Source organism: Meles meles, chromosome 9 (genome assembly GCF_922984935.1).
Source record: "Meles meles chromosome 9, mMelMel3.1 paternal haplotype, whole genome shotgun sequence".
NCBI classification, from domain to species: Eukaryota; Metazoa; Chordata; class Mammalia; order Carnivora; family Mustelidae; genus Meles; species Meles meles.
The window spans coordinates 67,043,755-67,063,594 of record NC_060074.1 but is presented as its reverse complement, the minus strand read 5'-3'; the positions used below and the strand labels follow the sequence as shown (position 1 = coordinate 67,063,594).

General features: G+C 37.6%; 1 protein-coding gene across 3 annotated transcripts in view; it reads right to left on the bottom strand.

Annotated features, from left to right (window-relative positions):
• The window catches only part of UBR3 (ubiquitin protein ligase E3 component n-recognin 3), a 239,565-nt gene that overhangs the window by 111,083 nt on the left and 108,642 nt on the right, over positions 1-19,840 (bottom strand). For all 3 annotated transcript variants that reach the window (XM_046018934.1, XM_046018937.1, XM_046018935.1), the window contains exon 24: positions 17,484-17,572. In XM_046018934.1, coding sequence (XP_045874890.1) covers positions 17,484-17,572 — 89 coding nt within the window. The remainder of the gene's footprint in view (positions 1-17,483; positions 17,573-19,840) is intronic.

The window sequence follows — 19,840 nt, the reverse complement described above, 5'->3', positions numbered from 1 at the left end:
AGAGAAAGGGGAACGCTCCTACACTGTTGGTGGGAATGTAAGCTGGTGCAGCCACTCTGGAAAACAGTATGGAGATTCCTCAAAAAGTTGAAAATAGAGCTACCCTATGATCAAGCAACTGCACTACTGGGTATTTACCCTAAAGATACAAATGTAGTGATCCGAAGGGCACATGCACCCAAATGTTTATAGCAGCAATGTCCACAATAGCCAAACTATGGAAAGAACCTTGATGTCCATCAACGGATAAAGATGTGGTATATGTGTGTACACACACACAGGCATGGGCACGTGTGAAATGGAATACTGTGCAGCCATCAAAAAGCCCTGAAATCTTGGCATCTGCAATGACATGGATGGAACTACAGGGTATTATGCTAAGTGAAGTAAGTCAATCAGAGCAAGACAATTATCATATGATCTCTCCGATAGGAGGAATTTGAGAGGCAGGGTGGGGGGATCATGGAGGGCAAGGAGGGAAAAAATGAAACAAGATGGGACCAGGAGGGATACAAACTGTAAGAGACTCTTAATCTCAGCAAACAAATTGAGGGTTACTGGGTGAGGGGTGGGAGAGGGGTGGATAGGGTGGCTGGGTTATGGTCACTGGGGAGGGTATGTGCTATGGTGAGTGCTATGAATTGTGTAAGACTGATGATTCACAGACCTGTACCCCTGAAGCAAATAATACATTATATATTAATAAAAAATAATTTAAAAAAAATTTTAAAATTTAAAATGTGTTTCCGTTTAAAATTGACACTTGCCCTTTAAAAACAACAGTGCCTATTTTAAATTACCATAAGGAATATTATTACAATAAAGGCAAAATAAAGTGATAGTTAATTCACCTGTTTGATTTTACATGAACAGAAAAGAATCTGCCTGAATTAAGCAGGTGATTCTTCTGAATACTATTTCAAATTTGCCAAAGTTCTGTTTACAATCACTGTTTTAGAATAACTGCAAAATGGCCCCAATTCTCCACTTTTCCATCCCTGTTTCTATTATCTTTGCAATGTGACTTTGAAACTCTTCCTATCAAAATGTAAAATTTATTTCCCCACCCTTTGTATATGAGCTGGTCTTGATTTGCTTTACTCAAGAGAATGAGGCATAAATAACATGCTTTTCCAATACAAGGGCTCAAATGACCTTGCATGCTTTCCCTCTTTCTTTCTTTCTTGCACTCTACACCATGTTACCTATATGAGAATAAGTCTGGGCTAGCATGCTTGAGGAGGAGAACCCACATGGAGCAGCGTCAGGTTGTCCCATAAATTCAGCTCAGTCCCAATCAGTTGAATAGCAGATCTCAACCAACCAGTTAAACCTCTCACAGAAAAGTCAGGTCCGAATTAAAACTACCAGCCAACCCACTAACCACTAACTCAGGAGAAATAGTAAATGGCTATTGTTTTAAATCACTAAATTTGGGGATGGTTTGTTACATAGTAACTGCTAACTGGCAAAATTTCTACTGTATGTTAATTACAGTATGTAACCTCTCGAAAGAATTGAAGAACTCTGCCTTACTGAGATATGTGAATCATGAAAGCTAATATTTAAAGTGATAAAGGTGTTTCCATTCAGATATCTTCTGATTTAAGGGATTAAAAATCATTTTCCAATGGCAGCATTTTAACACCTATTTAGTCAACTACTCGTTTTAACATCACCAAAGTGAAAAGCTTCAGTATTCATGAATATTACAATTCCACTTCAAGAGTTGATACTGTTGGGGCGCCTGGGTGGCTCAGTGGTTTAAGCCGCTGCCTTCGGCTCAGGTCATGATCTCAGGGTCCTGGGATCGAGTCCCACGTCTGGCTCTCTGCTCTGAAGGGAGCCTGCTTCCCTCTCACTCTCTCTGCCTGCCTCTCTGCCTGCTTGTGATCTCTCTCTGTCAAATAAATAAATAAAATCTTTAAAAAAAAAAAAAAGAGTTGATACTGGTATGCAAAATTTCTTATTCTAATATTGGTTTTAAATTGCTTAAAATCTATTTTCACATAGAATTAATCTTTAATAAAAAATAGCTTTGCCTTTACTTTTACCTTTGACATGAACTCACTGGATTAAACTAAAATAAGTATTTGAAAAATCTTCTTGGTGCATGTTTTGTCTTAGTGTTTCCGAAGTTTTCTTGGATTAATAGAGGAAAGAAAAGATAAAAGATGTAGGGAAGATATATTTAATGCCCTCAAAATTATGAGAAACATAGTTTTGTTTCAAAATATTAGGCCTCGGGGCGCCTGGGTGGCTCAGTGGGTTAAAGCCTCTGCCTTCGGCTCAGGTCATGATCCCAGGGTCCTGGGATCGAGCCCGGCATCCGGCTCTCTGCTCTGCAGGGAGCCTGCTTCCTCCTCTCTCTCTGCCTGCCTCTCTGCCTAGTTGTGATTTCTGTCAAATAAAAAAAAAAATATTAAAAAAAAAAATTAGGCCTCGTCTGGGAACAGTCAACTGCAAAGCACTAGTATCACAGGGTGAAGTGTGGTTTGTAGCCCAGTGGTAGGCACAGAAAATTTTCTTTATTGCATAAACTGAACTAAAATGTGAAGTCTTTTATTTTGTTTTAAAAACATACTTTTTTTAAAGATTTTTATTTATTTATTTGACAGAGAGAGAGATCACAAGTAGGCAGAGAGGCAGGCAGAGAGAGAGGGGAAGCAGGCTCCCCTCCAAGCAGAGATCCCGACGTGGGGCTCAATCCCAGGACCCCGAGATCATGACCTGAGCTGAAGGCAGAGGCCCATCCCACTAAGTCACCCAGGCACCCCTATACACTTTAATTTTTAACTACAACTGAGTACTTGCTAGTAACCCACTAGGTGAGTTACTATTCATAAACTAAGCACACTATTAGAGTTTACTGTTTTCTACTAAGAAGACTGACTGCCCTGTGACAAATGCCACAACGGCAAAACTCTCATTGCACATCATTAATTCTAGTAAGGAAGTATTATTTTTTATTATTTTTTATTTTTATTACCATCATTCTTGCTTTCCTCTTCATTTTTTTTTTTACTTGCCAAAAAACAATCTCATTTTAAAATAACTTTATATTTGTAGGGAAGTTTTCAAGCTACTACAAAGAGTTCATATACCCTGTACCCAGTTTCCTTTTACATCTTACATTAGGAGTATGCTTGTCACATCGAACTAATGTTGGTATATTACAGATCCATTTTTATTGGTAAAATGTTGATACGTTAACTAAAGTCTATATTTCCTTCAGATTCCCTTAGCTTCTACCTAATGTCCTTCTTCTATTCCAGAATCCCATCCAGGATACCATATTACATTCAGTTGCCATGTCTCCTTAAGCTTCTCTTGGCTGTGACAGTTTCTCAGACTTTCCTTGTTTTTGATGACCTTGACAGTTTTGAGGAGTACTGGCCAGGTGTTCTGTTGAATATTACTTAATACTAACTCATCTAATGTTTTTTTCAAGATCAGTCCTAGGTTATGGGTGTTAGGAAGGAAGGCCACTGAAGTAAAGTACCATTCTCATCACACCATATCAAAGGTACATAATACCAACATGACATCGCTGTTGATAATTTACCTAAATCACCTGGTTAAGGTAGTATTTGCCACCTTTCTCTACTGTAACATTACTCCCTCCACCTCTTCCACACTGTACTTTTTGGAGGAAGTCACGAAGCACAGCCTATACTTAAGGAGCCGGGGAGAGTTGTTCCATGTGCTTGAGGGTGAGTTATCTACATAAATTGTTTGGAATTCTTCTGCATGGGAAATCTGTCTATTCTTCCTCATTTATTTATTCATTTGTTTATTTATGTAAGTATGAATTCAGGATATTTATTTTATACTCAAGGGTTATAATCTGATACTATTTATTTTCTTGCATAAATTGTTCCAGCTTGGCCACTGGGAGCACTTTCAGTATCTAACTCTATTACCACATGAACCATTCTAGCCTTCTCCTCTTGCCTATCTATTACTTCCCATTCCAACAGTGAGAAATCTGGCTCCTATCATCCACATCCATTTACCTAACTGTTCAGTATATAAGGATAGTGGTTTCAGAGGAGTAAACCCATACTGCCACAGGAGTAATGTTATCAACTAGACTACAGTGCTTGTGTGTAGTTCCCTTTGGCTTCAGTATTACAGACTCCACTAATTTCCAAAGTTACTTAGCACCTTTTCTCCCCATCCCCTAAATGAGGTTTTTTCATGTATTTGTAATATAGATTCTCTTGTCACATTCTGTAGTCCATCCTGGAACCTCCAACCTCCTAAATGACTTTTTAAACTTGAATAAATTAAAATTCACCTTACTGTTATAAAGTTTTGACAGATGCAGAGTGTTACATATCCAACTGCACAGTCTCATGCTCGCTTCAGCAGCACATATACCAACTGTACAGTCTCATACAGAATAATTCCACTACTCTAAAAAATACCTTGTGCTTCACTTATTTAAGCCCATTCCCCAACTGTGGCAACCACTGATTTGTTCACTATATATAGTTTTGGCCTTTCCAAAATGTTGTATAATTGGAAACATACAGTATATTGATTATTTTCATTAAGCAATATGCATTTAAGATTCATCCCACTCTTAGCATGGCCTGATAGTTCATTCTTTTTTATTGCTGAATATACTCCATTATATGGATATATAATTTGCTTGTGCATATTTGCTTATACATATAATTTGCATATACATAACTTGCTTATCCATTCATCTTTTGAAAAACATCTTGGCTACTTCCAGTTTTGAGAGATTACAAATAAAGCTTCAATAAACATTTATGTGCAGATTCTTGTGTGGACCTAAATTTTTACATCAATTGGGTAAATACCTAACAGCATGATGGCTGGATCATATGGTCAGACTAAATTTAGCTTTGTAGGAAAATGTCAAATTCTTAAACCCAAAAATTCTAAGAAAGAACTTTTTGTACTTTAAACAGGCAACGCACAGAAAAAATATGAGTTAGATGTCACATTTACATCACTATAACTAGATCTTTAGAAATTTTGGTTAATACATATTAGAACCATATATAAACACTTATCTCCATCTAGTGGCTATCAAAGAGTAGATACATACAGTGATAATCCAATTTCAGAAACTTAAACATTGATCGTTTACTACAGCACTATTAAGGTAGAGCAGAATTTTTAAAAAAACAACTGAAAATAAAGTGAATGTCCAATAATAAAGACATGCTGAGTAAATTACTTCCTTATGGATCGTTATGGGCTTTTCCCACTTGCCCCCAAATAAAGAAAAGAAACACTAAATTAAAGCAGTGATTCTCAACTTTGGCTGCACATTAGAATCAGCTGGGAACTTTCACTATGCCTGACACCCACTCTCAAAGACTCTTCTTTAACTAGTCTATAGTGGAGCCTAGGCACAGGTATTACTTCAAGGAGGCTATCATGAGTCTAATATGCACCAAGGTTGAGAACTGCTTAATCAGAACTACTGCTAAAGACTTAGAAGTATTACTGAGATACAGAGCAGTGAAGGGTGATCTCACTTGGTAAAGTAAACAATGACCAAAAACAAGGAAGGAAGAAAGCGGAAGAAGGAGGAGAAAGACAGGGAGAAGATTAAATGACCATATAATCGCAGTATGATTGTATATGATTATACAAATATAGAGAAAACCACAGGAATACACAAACCAAGTTGTAATCACAGGTCATGGAAGAAAAAGAAAAAGATAACACAAATTAAAAGCATGTATATTAATCTCATACATGTAATACTGCGAGCATGTGTGTACACACGTGTTCATAATGAAATCTGGGATAAAAAGAGATCTATATATACCATACATAATTTTCAGGGATACTCATGATAACATTAAGTTTTTTAAAAAGGAAGCAAAGTACACAGCCTTATGTACAGTATAATTTTATTTCAGAAAAAAAAACACACGAAATCCAGTTATATAATTTTTATATGTATTCATATGAAGCAAGAAAGTCTGTTTACAGTAATTTATTCCAGAGGGGTGAGGTTAAAAGGAACATAGGAAGAGATGATTAGCTTTGCTTTCATTTAGCTTTACATGATATATTAAGCACACTACTATGCTTTTTAAGAAATGTTTTAGATTGGTGTAAGTGTGTGCCTTATTTATAGAACAAATAAACAAAATATAACTTTTATTTATGGACTGCAGGTTTTGAAACACACCACATCACAGATGACTGACATAAAATGTCAGACCTAGCCCCACAACTATATGGTCAACTCATTTTCAACAAAGCAAGAAAGAATACACAATGAAAAAAGACAATCTCTTCAACAAATGGTGTTGGGAAAACTGGACAGCAACATGCAAGAATGAAACTGGATCACTTTCTCTTACCATACACAAAAATAAATTCAAAACGGATTGAAGACCTAAATGTGAGACATGAAAACTTTAAAATCCTAGGGGAGAATATAGGTCATAGTACTAATCTTTGGCATTAGCTGTAGCAATTTCTTACTAGGTATGTCTCCTGAGGCAAGGGAAACAAAAGCAAAAAATAAACTATTGGGACTACATGAAAATAAAAACCTTCTATACAACAAAGGAAAACTACAGAATGGAAGAAGATATTTGCAAATGACATATCTGATAAAGGGTCAGTATCTAAAATACATAAAGAACTTATACAACTCAACACCCAAAAAAAAAAAAAAATAAGCCAATTAAAAATGGGCAGAAGACATGAATAGACATTCTCCCAAAGAAGACATCCAGATGACCAAGAGACATGTAAAAAGATGCTCAACATCACTCATCATGAGGGAAATGCAAGTCAAAGTGACAATAAGACACCACCTCACACTGTCAGGATATGAATGTATTTTATAAATTATGTTGAGATATAATACATTCATATCCTCACCCTCTCTTCTTATATAAATGATAACACTAAATATTTAGCATACATGTTAAAAAATAAAAGGATAAACCTCAAATTAAACTGTATTATTAAATAACAAAATAAACAGCTCCCTCTACAACCAACAACAATAAAAATCAACCAAATCCTGATGTGAGCCAGCTGCTGCTTGGACAATCCCACATTCCAAATGAAATCTTAAAGGCTGGGTATGGTGGACAATGTTATTTCAACTTACCTAGTATCTCCTGCCCTTCTGCTGACAGCCGACTTCAGTTTTTGTTTAGCAGAATTGCCCCCTCACCATTCCCTTTCAGTTCATGTGATTTGGATGGAGCTGGCCCTACAACAGACTAGACTAACAGAGGTACATCAAAGATTTTTGCTTCAGCTATTGGGAAAGCAGTATTCTTTTCATTCTGGTTTTTTAAAAAACAAAAATTTCCATTGGGCATTCCTCCTCCTAGTCATTTTGGTGAGAGATGACTGATCAGATGTAGCTGGATGTATCAACCGTGGTGCAGTCAAGGTGCACCCTGGAACGCTTCTGAGCAAACAGGATTCCCCACCCAAACGAGAGAAAACAGAAAGAAAAAGAAAAGAAAAGAAAAGAAGGGAAAAAAAAGGAAAAAAAAAAAGGAGAGAGAGAGAGGGAGAGACAGGAAAGAAAGGGAAGAAAAAATACAGAGGATGGGCCTTCTACAACAGAGCTAATGGCTATCGACATAGACAATATGTCGGAAAGGGAATTCAGGCTAACAATTACCCAGGCAATAGCTAGGTTGGAGAAACCCATGGATGACCAAACGGAACTGATTAGGGCAGAACTGAAAGCCGCCAGGGATGATGGTCACAATGTTAGGGCAGAACTGAAAGCTACCAGGATGATGTTCAAAATGCTCTCAATGAGTTCCAATCTAATCTAAATTCTCTAAAAGCTAGGGTAACTGAGACAGAAGATGGAATTAGTGATCTGGAGGACAAACAGAGAGAAAGGATCAGGAGGAAGCCTGGAACAAACAGCTCAGAAGCCACGAAAACAGAATCAGGGAAATAAATGATGCCATGAAATGTTCCAACGTCAGAATTATTGGAATACCTGAAGGGGAGGAGAAAGAAAGAAATCTAGAAGATATAGTGGAACAAGTTGTCTATGAAAATTTTCCCAATCTCAAGAATGGAAACAGCGTTCTTGTACTAGAGGCAGAACAGATTCCCCCCAAGATTTCAGATTCTCGAAAGTCCTCGCGACACCTGATAGTTAGAATGAAGAATTATAATTCTAGGCAGACCCTCTTGAAAGCAGCTAGGACAAAGAAGCTCCTTACATACAAAGAAAAGCCCATTAGAATAACGTCAGACCTGTCCACAGAGACCTGGCAAGCCAGGAAGACTGGCAAAATATATTCAGGGCACTAAATGAGAAGAACATGCAGCCAAGAATACTTTATCCTGCAAGACTGACATTCAAAATGGATGGAGAGATAAAGAATTTCCAAGACCGGCAAGGCTTAAAAGACTATGCAACCACCAAGCCGACACTGCAAGAAATATTAAGGGGGGGTTCTACAAAAGAGAAAAAATCCTAAGAATATCATTGAACAGAAATATAGAGACAATCTACAGAAAGAAAGACTTCAAAGGTAACATGATGTCAATAAAAACGTATCTATCAATAATCACTTTCAATGTGAATGGCCTAAATGCGCCCATAAAATGACACAGGGTTGCAGATTGGATAAGACGACAGGACCCATCCATATGTTGTCTACAGGAGACCCATTTTGAACCTAAAGATACACCCAGACTGAAAGTGAAGGGATGGAGAAGTATCTTTCATGCCAATGGGCCTCAAAAGAAGGCCGGGGTAGCGATTCTCATATCAGATAAATTAAATTTCAAACTAAAGACTGTAGTCAGAGATACAGAAGGACACTACATAATTCTTAAAGGGACTATCCACCAAGACGATCTAACAATTGTAAATATCTAAGCCCCCAATATGGGAGCAGCCAATTACGTAAGAAAACTATTAATCAAGATAAAGAGTCATATTGATATGAATACACTAATAGTAGGAGATCTTAACACGCCTCTCTCAGTAATAGGCAGATCATCCAAGCAGAAAATCAATAAAGAAACAAGAGCATTGAATGACACATTGGACCACATGGACCTCATAGATATATACAGAACATTCCACCCTAAAACAACAGAATACTCATTCTTCTCAAGTGCACATGGAACCTTCTCCAGAATAGACCACATACTGGGTCACAAATCAGGACTCAACCAATACCAAAAGACTGACATTATTCCCTGCATATTCTCAGATCACAATGCTTTGAAACTGGAGCTCACTCACAAGGAAAAGTTCGGAAGGAACTCAAACACCTGGAAGCTAAAGACCACCTTGCTTAAGAATGCTTGGATCAACCAGGAGATCAAAGAACTTAAACAATTCATGGAAACCAATGAGAATGAAGACACTTCGGTCCAAAACCTATGGGATACAGCAAAGGTGGTTCTAGGGGGGAAATACATAGCCATCCAAGCCTCCCTCAAAAAAACTGAAAAATCCAGAATACACCAGCTGTCTCTACACCTTAAAGAACTGGAGAATCAACAACAAACCAAACCAACTCCACACATAAGAAGGGAAATAATCAAGATTAGAGCAGAGATCAATGAGGTAGAAACCAGAGATACAGTAGAACGTATCAATGAAACTAGAAGCTGGTTTTTTTAAAGAATCAATAAGATCGATAAACCATTGGCCACACTAATCCAAAAGAAAAGAGAGAAAGCCTAAATTAATAAAATTATGAATGAAAAGGGAGAGATGACAACTAACACCAAGGAAGTAGAAACCATCATCAGAAATTATTACCAACAGTTATATGCCAATAAGCTAAGCAACCTAGATGAAATGGATGCATTCCTGGAAAACTATAAACTCCCAAAACTGAACCAGGAAGAAACTGACAACCTGAATAGATCGATATCCAGCAATGAGATTGAAGCAGTGATCAAAAACCTCCCAAAAGGGGCGCCTGGGTGGCTCAGTGGTTTAAGCCACTGCCTTCGGCTCAGGTCATGATCTCAGGGTCCTGGGATCGCGTCCCACGTCAGGCTCTCTGCTCTGAAGGGAGACTGCTTCCCTCTCACTCTCTCTGCCTACTTGTGATCTCTGTCAAATAAATAAAATCTTAAAAAAAAAAAAAAAAACCTCCCAAAAAACAAGAGCCCAGGACCTGACAGATTCCCTGGGGAATTCTACCAAACTTTCAAAGAAGAAATAACACCTATTCTCCTGAAGCTGTTCCAAAAAACTGAAGCCGAAGGAAAACTTCCAGACTCTTTTTATGAAGCCAGCATTACCCTGATCCCCAAACCAAGCAAAGACCCTACCAAAAAGGAGAATTTCAGACCAATATCACTGATGAATATGGATGCTAAGATTCTCAACAAGATCCTAGCAAACAGGATCCAGCAGCACATTAAAAAGATTATCCACCATGACCAGGTGGGATTCATCCCTGGGTTACAAGGATGGTTCAACATTCACAAATCAATCAATGTGATAGAACAAATCAATAAGAGAAGAGAGAAGAACCACATGGTCCTCTCAATTGATGCAGAAAAAGCATTTGACAAAATCCAGCATCCGTTCCTGATTAAAACACTTCAAAGTATAGGGATAGAGGGAACATTCCTAAACTTCATAAAATCTATCTATGAAAGACCCACAGCAAATATCATCCTCAATGGGAAAAAGCTTGCAGCCTTCCAGTTGAGATCAGGAACACGACAAGGATGCCCACTCTCACCACTCTTGTTCAACATAGTATTAGAAGTCCTAGCAACAGCAATAAGACAACAAACAGAAATAAAAGGTATCCAAATTGGCAAGGAAGAAGTCAAACTCTCTCTCTTCACCAATGACATGATTCTTTATATGGAAAACCCAAAGGACTCCACCCCCAAACTACCAGAACTCATACAGCAATTCAGTAACGTGGCAGGATACAAAGTCAATGTACAGAAATCAGTGGCTTTCTTATACACTAACAATGAAAATACAGAAAGGGAAATTAGAGAATTGATTCCATTTACTACAGCACCAAGAACCGTAAGATACCTGGGAATAAACCTAACCAAAGAGGTAAAGGATCTGTACTCAAGGAACTACAGAACACTCATGAAAGAAATTGAAGAAGACACAAAAAGATGGAAGACCGTTCCATGCTCTTGGATTGGAAGAATAAACATTGTTAAAATGTCTATACTGCCTAGAGCAATCTATACTTCTAATGCCATTCTGATCAAAATTCCACCAGTATTTTTCAAAGAGCTGGAGCAAATAATCCTAAAATTTGTATGGAATCAGAAGAGACCCCAAACTGCTAAGGAAATGTTGAAAAACAAAAACAAAACTGGTGGCATCACGTTACCTGATTTCAAGATTTACTACAAAGCTGTGATCACCAAAACAGCATGGTACTGGCATAAAAACAGACACATAGACCAGTGGAACAGAGTAGAGAGCCCAGATATAGACCCTCAACTCTATGGTCAAATAATCTTCGACAAAACAGGAAAAAATATACAGTGGAAAAAAGATAGTCTCTTCAATAAATGGTGCTGGGAAAATTGGACAGCTATATGTAGACGAATGAAACTCGACCATTCTCTTACACCATACACAAAGATAAACTCGAAATGGATAAAAGACCTCAATGTGAGACAGGAATCCATCAGAATCCTAGAGGAGAACATAGGCAATAACCTCTTCGATATCAGCCACAGCAACTTCTTTCAAGATATGTCCCCAAAGGCAAAGGAAACAAAAGCGAAAATGAACTTTTGGGACTTGATCAAGATCAAAAGCTTCTGCACAGCAAAGGAAACAGTCAACAAAACAAAAAGGCAACCAACAGAATGGGAGAAGATATTCCCAAATGACAGTACAGACAAAAGGTTGATATCCAGGATCTATAAAGAACTCCTCAAACTCAACACACACAAAACAGATAATCGTATCAAAAAATGGGCAGAAGATATGAACAGACACTTTTCCAGGGAGATTCAAATCAAACCACATTGAGATACCACCTTACACCAGTTAGAATGGCCAAAATTAGCAAGACAGGAAACAACATGTGTTGGAGAGGATGTGGAGAAAAGGGAACCCTCTTACACTGTTGGTGGGAATGCAAGTTGGTGCACCCACTTTAGAGAACAGTGTGGAGATTCCTCAAGAAATTAAAAATAGAGCTTCCCTATGACCCTGCAATTGCATTGCTGGGTATTTACCCCAAAGATACAGATGTAGTGAAAAGAAGGGCCATCTGTACCCCAATGTTTATAGCAGCAATGGCCACGGTCGCCAAACTGTGGAAAGAACCAAGATGCCCTTCAATGGATGAATGGATAAGGAAGATGTGGTCCATATACACGATGGAGTATTATGCCTCCATCAGAAAGGATGAATACCCAACTTTTGTAGCAACATGGACGGGACTGGAAGAGATTATGCTGAGTGAAATAAGTCAAGCAGAGAGAGTCAAGTATCATATGGTTTCACTTATTTGTGGAGCATAACAAATGACATGGAGGACATTGGGAGATGGAGAGGAGAAGGAAGTTGAGGGAAATTGGAAGGGGAGGTGAACCATGAGAGACTATGGACTCTGAAAAACAACCTGAGGGTTTTGAAGGGGTGGGGGGTGGGAGGTTGGGGGAACCAGGTGGTGGGTAATAGGGAGGGCACGTATTGCATGGAGCACTGGGTGTTGTGCAAAAACAATAAATACTGTTACACTGAAAAAAATAAAAATAAATAAATAAATAAATAAAATCGTTAAAAAATAAAAAAATTTCCAAACATGTTGCATATCCCTTCTATCTTGTGCCTTGTGCCTGAATCAATCAATCAATCATCAGTTCTGTTCAACTTACTTGGCAACTGATCTCATGTCTGTCCCTTTCATCCCATGGTTACCAACTTAGGGGAAGAGCATTTAACTCTCCTTTATTTGCTCCAAATATGAAGAAATAGTAAAAAGCAAACAAGCCTTGTCAATTGCCTAGGCCCTGCCATTTACTACAGTATAACCTCAGAGGAATTACTTACTCTGAGTCTAGGCATCTTTGTCTGGAATACCACCTCGCTCATGGGGATGTCAAGACAAATAAGTCAATATATAGAATGTATTTAGTACAGTGGTGGGAACATAGTTTACATACAAAACAATGTATCACCATCATTCCCCAAAACTCATACTCTTAGACCCAAACTCAAAATACAGAAAAAGTTTTGGGTACACAGTATTTATAATTAAAATTAGAAAAAACCATAGGGGAAGTCTGGGTGGCTCAGTAGGTTAAGCATCTGCCTTCAGCTCAGATCATGATCCCAGGATCTCGGAATTGAGCCCTGCATTGGGCTCCCTGCTCCACAGAGAGTCTGCTTCTTCCTCTCCCAGTTGCCCTCCCCCCTTCTCATGCACTCTCTCTCTCATATAAGTAAATAAAATCTTTTAAAAAAAGAAGAAAACTATAGTCTAATTATGAAGGGATAATTAAGTTATATAATTAAAAATAAGAATAGCAATAGCCAATGCTTATAAACACTTCTTATATGCAAAGTACTCTAAGTGTTTTATTTATTTATTTGACAGAGATCACAAGTAGGCAGAGAGGCAGGCAGAGAGAGAGAGAGGAAGAAGTAGGCTCCCTGCTGAGCGGAGAACCAGATCCCAGGACCCTGGGATCATGACCTGAGCTGAAGGCAAAGGCTTTAACCCACTGAGCCACCCAGGCGCCCCTACTCTAAGTGTTTTAAATGTACTAATACATTCAATCCTCATAGCAATCCCTGGAAGTAGGTAGTATAATAATTCCTTTTTCTCTATGTGAAAACTGACGCAGAGAGAGGTTAAGTAATTTGCCCCAGGTAATGGTTGGCTGTGGTATGAACCTAGGCAGCCAGGCTCCAGAGTCCATGTTCAAAGCCACTATATCTTGCTATCTTTCCAATGAACTTTAAAAATTCATTCTTCAACTTTAAATATTATAGGAAACAGGAGTTTTAATAATAATACAAGGATATTAGTATGTTAAAATGTTGTGTATAAAGGCAAAATTATAATATACAGTATCATATCATTAGTAATATACATGTCTTTGTATGGTGGGATTAGGGAAAAAATATGTCCTTCCTAATGCTCTCCTATACTGTATAATTTATACAATTAAAATGTAGTATGTTTAAGATCAGAAGATAATTTCCCAAATAAATTCTTACTCCATGTTAAACATCTGAACTCTCGCTTGGAATTCAATTCTGTTGCATTTCAGCCATATCTATATGATAAACCTTAATGGATCAAGGTTATAATCTAACATCCTGACTCCTATACCTAGATGACTAGTAAAAATAAATAATGGGAATAATGACCAGGAGAGAAAGATGAAACAATATGCAGAGGTATATCTCTTCATATAAAAATTTGATAACTATAGAAAGGCATTAAGGAACAGATAAAAAAGTGTACTAATCACAGAGCAGAAATCAGCTGCATTCAGAAAGAAAAGATTTTGTCCCTAAATTTTTACTTACTAATGTGCTCTAGAGATTAGAGAATTTGTAAAGTACTCTGTGTTATAAATTTGAAATATTCTGAGTATTATGTTACTAGAAATCTTAAGAAAACATCCCTCATAAACAAAGATAAAGGCAAAATAAGAAGCAACTAAAAATTGCTAACATTTTTTACAAACAAATGAGAAATAACGCAAGAAGACAAAGGAATCTGACAAATGAAGCAAAGCAGTGGACTAAAATTAAATTGTATCTAGGTAATGCCAGATGGTGCCTTAGGTGCAGGCCATGTGTCATGTGTTAATAATATTATAATATATAATGTCAAAAGCAAATGGTAATTAGAGACAGAGAGACATGTGACTTTGCCATTTTTATCTCAAGAATGGTGAAAATGGGCTCTCAAATAGGTTTTTGGAGTCAGATTTCTTTGGGAAGGGACTTAGTTATAAACAAAAGGAACATACAGGTCTGAATGGTCCAGAATCCCACTGGCACTGCCATAACCAACATAAATAAACCAAGTGCTCACGAATCTATACTACCTCATTGTCACCACAGAGGCATGCAAGAACGGGGACTGGGAGAAAGCAGAGCTCATTATCCTGATGGCTTCTGTGATATTGCCTCTATTGGTTAGCAATCATACCTACCTGATTTCTCAATTGTTTTTCTGGTGCCCTGGCTACTGCCCAAAAAAGGTCAAACCTTCCACAAGTAACAAGATTTAGGAGAGGAAGTCATTAACTTTGCAGACTCATGACATTCAAAATGATTCTGAATATAACTGGTCTCTAAACATTGCTTATAAATTTTTATACTTTTATACTCAGTCATCATGAGCAACATCTCCCACTGTCCTCAGCAGCTATTTCAAATCTCAGGTGTTACTCTTTTCACTCAACAGAGCTTACCTTTTAATTAACCCTGAAAACTGAAGCAACCGAGTAATCGCCTCAATTTCCCATCTGCCTTAACCCCAGTGGAACTCACCTCTATCTCTACCTACTCTTCTTTCTTCCCTGCAGTCTCCTCAGGGGAAGTGTGACCATTCTCCTATTCAAGATAGCACTTCCTAACCTCCTCTAGGTACTTCGCTTAATCAACTCCTCAGAAAACTATATCTGTTTTATCTCACTTGGGAAAGGGAGGCAACAGATAAAAGCAAGTTCTACAAATATTATTAACTAAGGCTTTTTTTCTTAGCTCCTAAAGTTGCAAACAAATAAGCCAAACTGTGTATCACACTGGTTACATTACTTCCCACAAAAAGGACAGCCTTGAAGTGACTTCAGAACACAGAATTTTGATATTGAAGGACAAAATGATCCATAAACAATTTAACATTTTTTAACTTAATTCAATAATTTCATAGTTTAACATAATGTCAAGGTTGATATTGGGAAGATATTTACTTTGTAAAAAAAAAAAAAAAAGTATGTTCTTACATATAATATATTGTGGTTGAATAGGAGAATATTTTCAACTCCAGGACATGCATGCTTAAGTATTTAGGGGTAAACTGTCATGATGTCTGTAACTTACTTCATTTATCAGAAATTTATTCTGCCATATTCCAGTGGTCATGCTCAGCAGGGAAATCTGCTTCTCCCTCTCCCTCCATCCGTCCCCCTGCTCATGTTTTCCCTCTCTCTCTCTCTCTCTCTCTCTCTCTCACCTCTCTCTCAAATAAAGTCTTTTTTAAAAAATAAGTAAGTAAAATTTTAAGAAAAAAATTTTAAAGTCCTATTATTTCTCAACACTTAAAGTCAACCTCTGGATGGAACACCTGATTGTGACGGCAAAAGAAAATGTTAGCAACCCTAACGATTTAAAAGTAAATACCTGATAAAGGCAAAACATAAAGACGAGGAAAGGAAAAACAGGGGTGCTTATTAATTCACTTTATATGAAGGAGTACGAAGGAACTGGCTACAGAGAGAACAGTTCATATACATTATAATTATATTTGATATGTAAAAAATAATACTGATTATGAATTTCCAGAAAGAGAGAGAAGATGGAATGGAAAAAGGAAAAGTAGTGTCAATGAACTAAATCCTCATCTTTCATATGAGAAAGTCAACTGATACTAAATTAATTTGATAAACAGTATTCTTTACATCAAAGTTATGTCTTGAACACAAACTCACCTGTTAAGGGTTCAGAAGACATTATATTGTATCCAGACTAACCCACCCCCACACCTCTTCTGGACGTTGATTATGTGTGCTTATGTGCACAAAAGTGCATGAGAATGTACTTTTGTACAGAAATACTATGTCATTTCTAAGATTACATTGTGAAAGAATGTATGCATGTTTGCACATATGTGTATACACTTTAAATGCACAACTTTATTTCAGTATTTCTGTCTATAAAAGTTAAAAAAAGAAAAAAAATCACTAGAATGCAAGAGGTAGTCAGGAAAGGGAATATCCTGGTTAACTGAAAACTGAGATTAACTGAAATTTAATCTATTCTTACAAGGTCTGTAAAACACCTCTCATAGCAATCTACTATCCTACGGGAAAATGGCATCCCCTCTCACTATACAAAGGTTAACACTAATCTTAATGAAGTGAGAAGTGCAACTGATCTTAAGAACTACTGAAGGAGTAGTGGAAGGAGGAGGCACTAAAAGTATTTGAAAGCAAAAAAAAAAGTATTTGAAAGCTATTTCAAAAGTCTTAGGATGATTTCACAGGAAAAAATACATGTTGGTGAACCTCACAAATCTGAAGGACAAAGTAACAGAGGAAAATAGAGGATATCATACTGTTACCATCAGAAAGAACTTTCTAACAATTAAAACTATGCAACAACAGAAAAAACTGGCTATAACAGCCTGATCTTCTATCGCTCTATTGTTTAAATAAAGACTAGAAATCTTCCATATGTAATGTTGAAAACCGGTGAAAAATTGAACTAGATAATTCCTGAAGTAATATGTGTCATTTTAAGAGTTCTAAATTAATAAATTTTAACTTACCAACATCCATTGCCGTTTCCATGAAGCTCTTCTGTCGTGAAGCAAACTCTGCAAGCAATTTCTGCTGCCTCTCTCTAGCCTTTTGCCGCCTAGATTAAACAGAAATAAAGTGATATGTATCAGACGTCTTTAAGACTTACTAAATTTCAGGAGTGTATACTGTATGAAAAGCCTCTGGCACACAGTTGAGGACAATCTGAGAGAATCTTTAAGTAGATTCCCCGCTGAGCGGGTATCCCAATGTGGGCCTTGATCTCACAACCCATGAGATCATGACCTGAGCCAAAACCAAGAGTCAGATGCTTAACCAACTAAACCACTCGGGCATCCCTCCACTGTTTAAAGATGGTTTGAAGATCACTGGCTTAAAAAGGTAAAAAGAAAAGCCAAGATTTACTTTAAACTGTGAAATAATTAAAGCAGAAAATTTGGATTTTCAACAACACAATTTCCTAAGTATATGTCAGTTGGTAACAAGAGTAAGAAAATTCTTTTTAGCAAGGAACCCACAATTTAACCCCAGGCACAAATAACAGCAAACTGGTTGCTAGAAGAAGCTAGGATGTTTAGATATGAACAAAATCTAAAAGAATAGTCAGATTTACTATTACATTAAGAATAGGTCTTTCCTATAAAAGACCTCAATGTGAGGCAGGAATCCATCAGAATCCTAGAGGAGAACATTGTCAGTAACCTCTTTGACAACGGTCACAGCAACATCTTTCCAAGATGTGTCTCCAAAGGCAAAGGAAACAAAAGTGAAAATGAACTTTTGGGACTTCATCAAGATCAAAAGCTTCTGCACAGCAAAGGAAACAGTCAGCAAAACAAAGAGGTAATCCACAGAATGGGAGAAGATATTCCCAAATGACAGTACAGACAAAGGGCTGATGTCCAAGATCTATAAAGAACTGCTCAAACTCAACACACATAAAACAGATTATCACACCAAAAAATGGGCAGAAGACATGAACAGACACTTCTCCAAAGAAGACATACAAATGGCTAAAAGACACATGAAAAAATGTTCATCATCACTAGCTATCAGGGAGATTCAAATCAAACCACATTGAGATACCACCTTACACAAGTTAGAATGGCCAAAATTAACAAGACAGTAAACAACATGTGTTGGAGAGGATGTGGAGAAAGGGGAATCCTCTTACACTGTTGGTGGGAATGCAAGTTGGTGCAGCCACTTTGGAAAACAGTGTGGAGATTCCTTAAGAAATTAAAAATAGAGGGTGTCTGGGTAGCTCAGTTGGTTAAGCAACTGCCCTCACTCAGGCCATGATCCCAGAGTCCTGGGATCAAGTCCCACATCAGGCTCCCAGCTCCATGTAGAGTCTGCTTCTCCCTCTGACCTTCTGCCCTCTCATGCTCTCTCTCACTGTCTCTCTTTCTCAAATAAATCTTAAAAAAAAAAAAAAAAAGGAATTAAAAATAAGAGCTTCCCTATGACCCTGCAATTGCACTATTGGGTATTTACCCCAAAGATACAGATGTAGTGAAAAGAAAGGCCATCTGTACCCCAATGTTCATAGCAGCAATGGCCACAATTGCCAAACTGTGGAAAGAACCAAGATACCCTTCAACGGACGAATGGATAAAGAAGATACGGTCCAACTATTGGTGGGAATGCAAGCTGGGGCAGCCACTCTGGAAAACAGCATGGAGGTTCCTCAAAAAGTTGAAAATAGAGCTACCCTATGACGCATTCGTACTACTGGGTATTTACCCTAAAGATACAAATGTAGTGATCCAAAGGGGCACATTCACCCCAATGTTTATAGCAGCAATGTCCACAATAGCCAAACTATGGAAAGAACCTAGATGTCCATCAACAGATGAATGGATAAAGAAGATGTGGTAGATACACACAATGGAATACTATGTAGCCACCAAAAGAAATGCAATCTTGCCATTTGCAACAATGTGGATGGAACTAGAGGGTATTGTGCTGAGCGAAATAAGTCAATCAGAGAAAAACAATTATCATATGATCTTCCTGATATGAGGAAGTTGAGACGCCAAGTAGGGTTTTGGGGAGTAGGGAAAGAAAAAATGAAACAAGATGGGATTGGGAGGGAGACAAACCATAAAAGACTCTTAATCTCACAAAACAAAGGGTTGCTGGGGAGAAAGGGGTAGGGAGAGGGTGGCTAGATTATGGATATTGGGGAAGGTATGTGCTATGGTGAGTGCTGTGAAGTGTGTAAACCTGGCAATTCATAGACCTGTACCCCTGGGGCTAATAATACATTATATGTTAATAAAAAAAAATTTTTTTAAAAGATATGGTCCATATATACTATGGAGTATTATGCCTCCATCAGAAAGGATGAATACCCAACTTT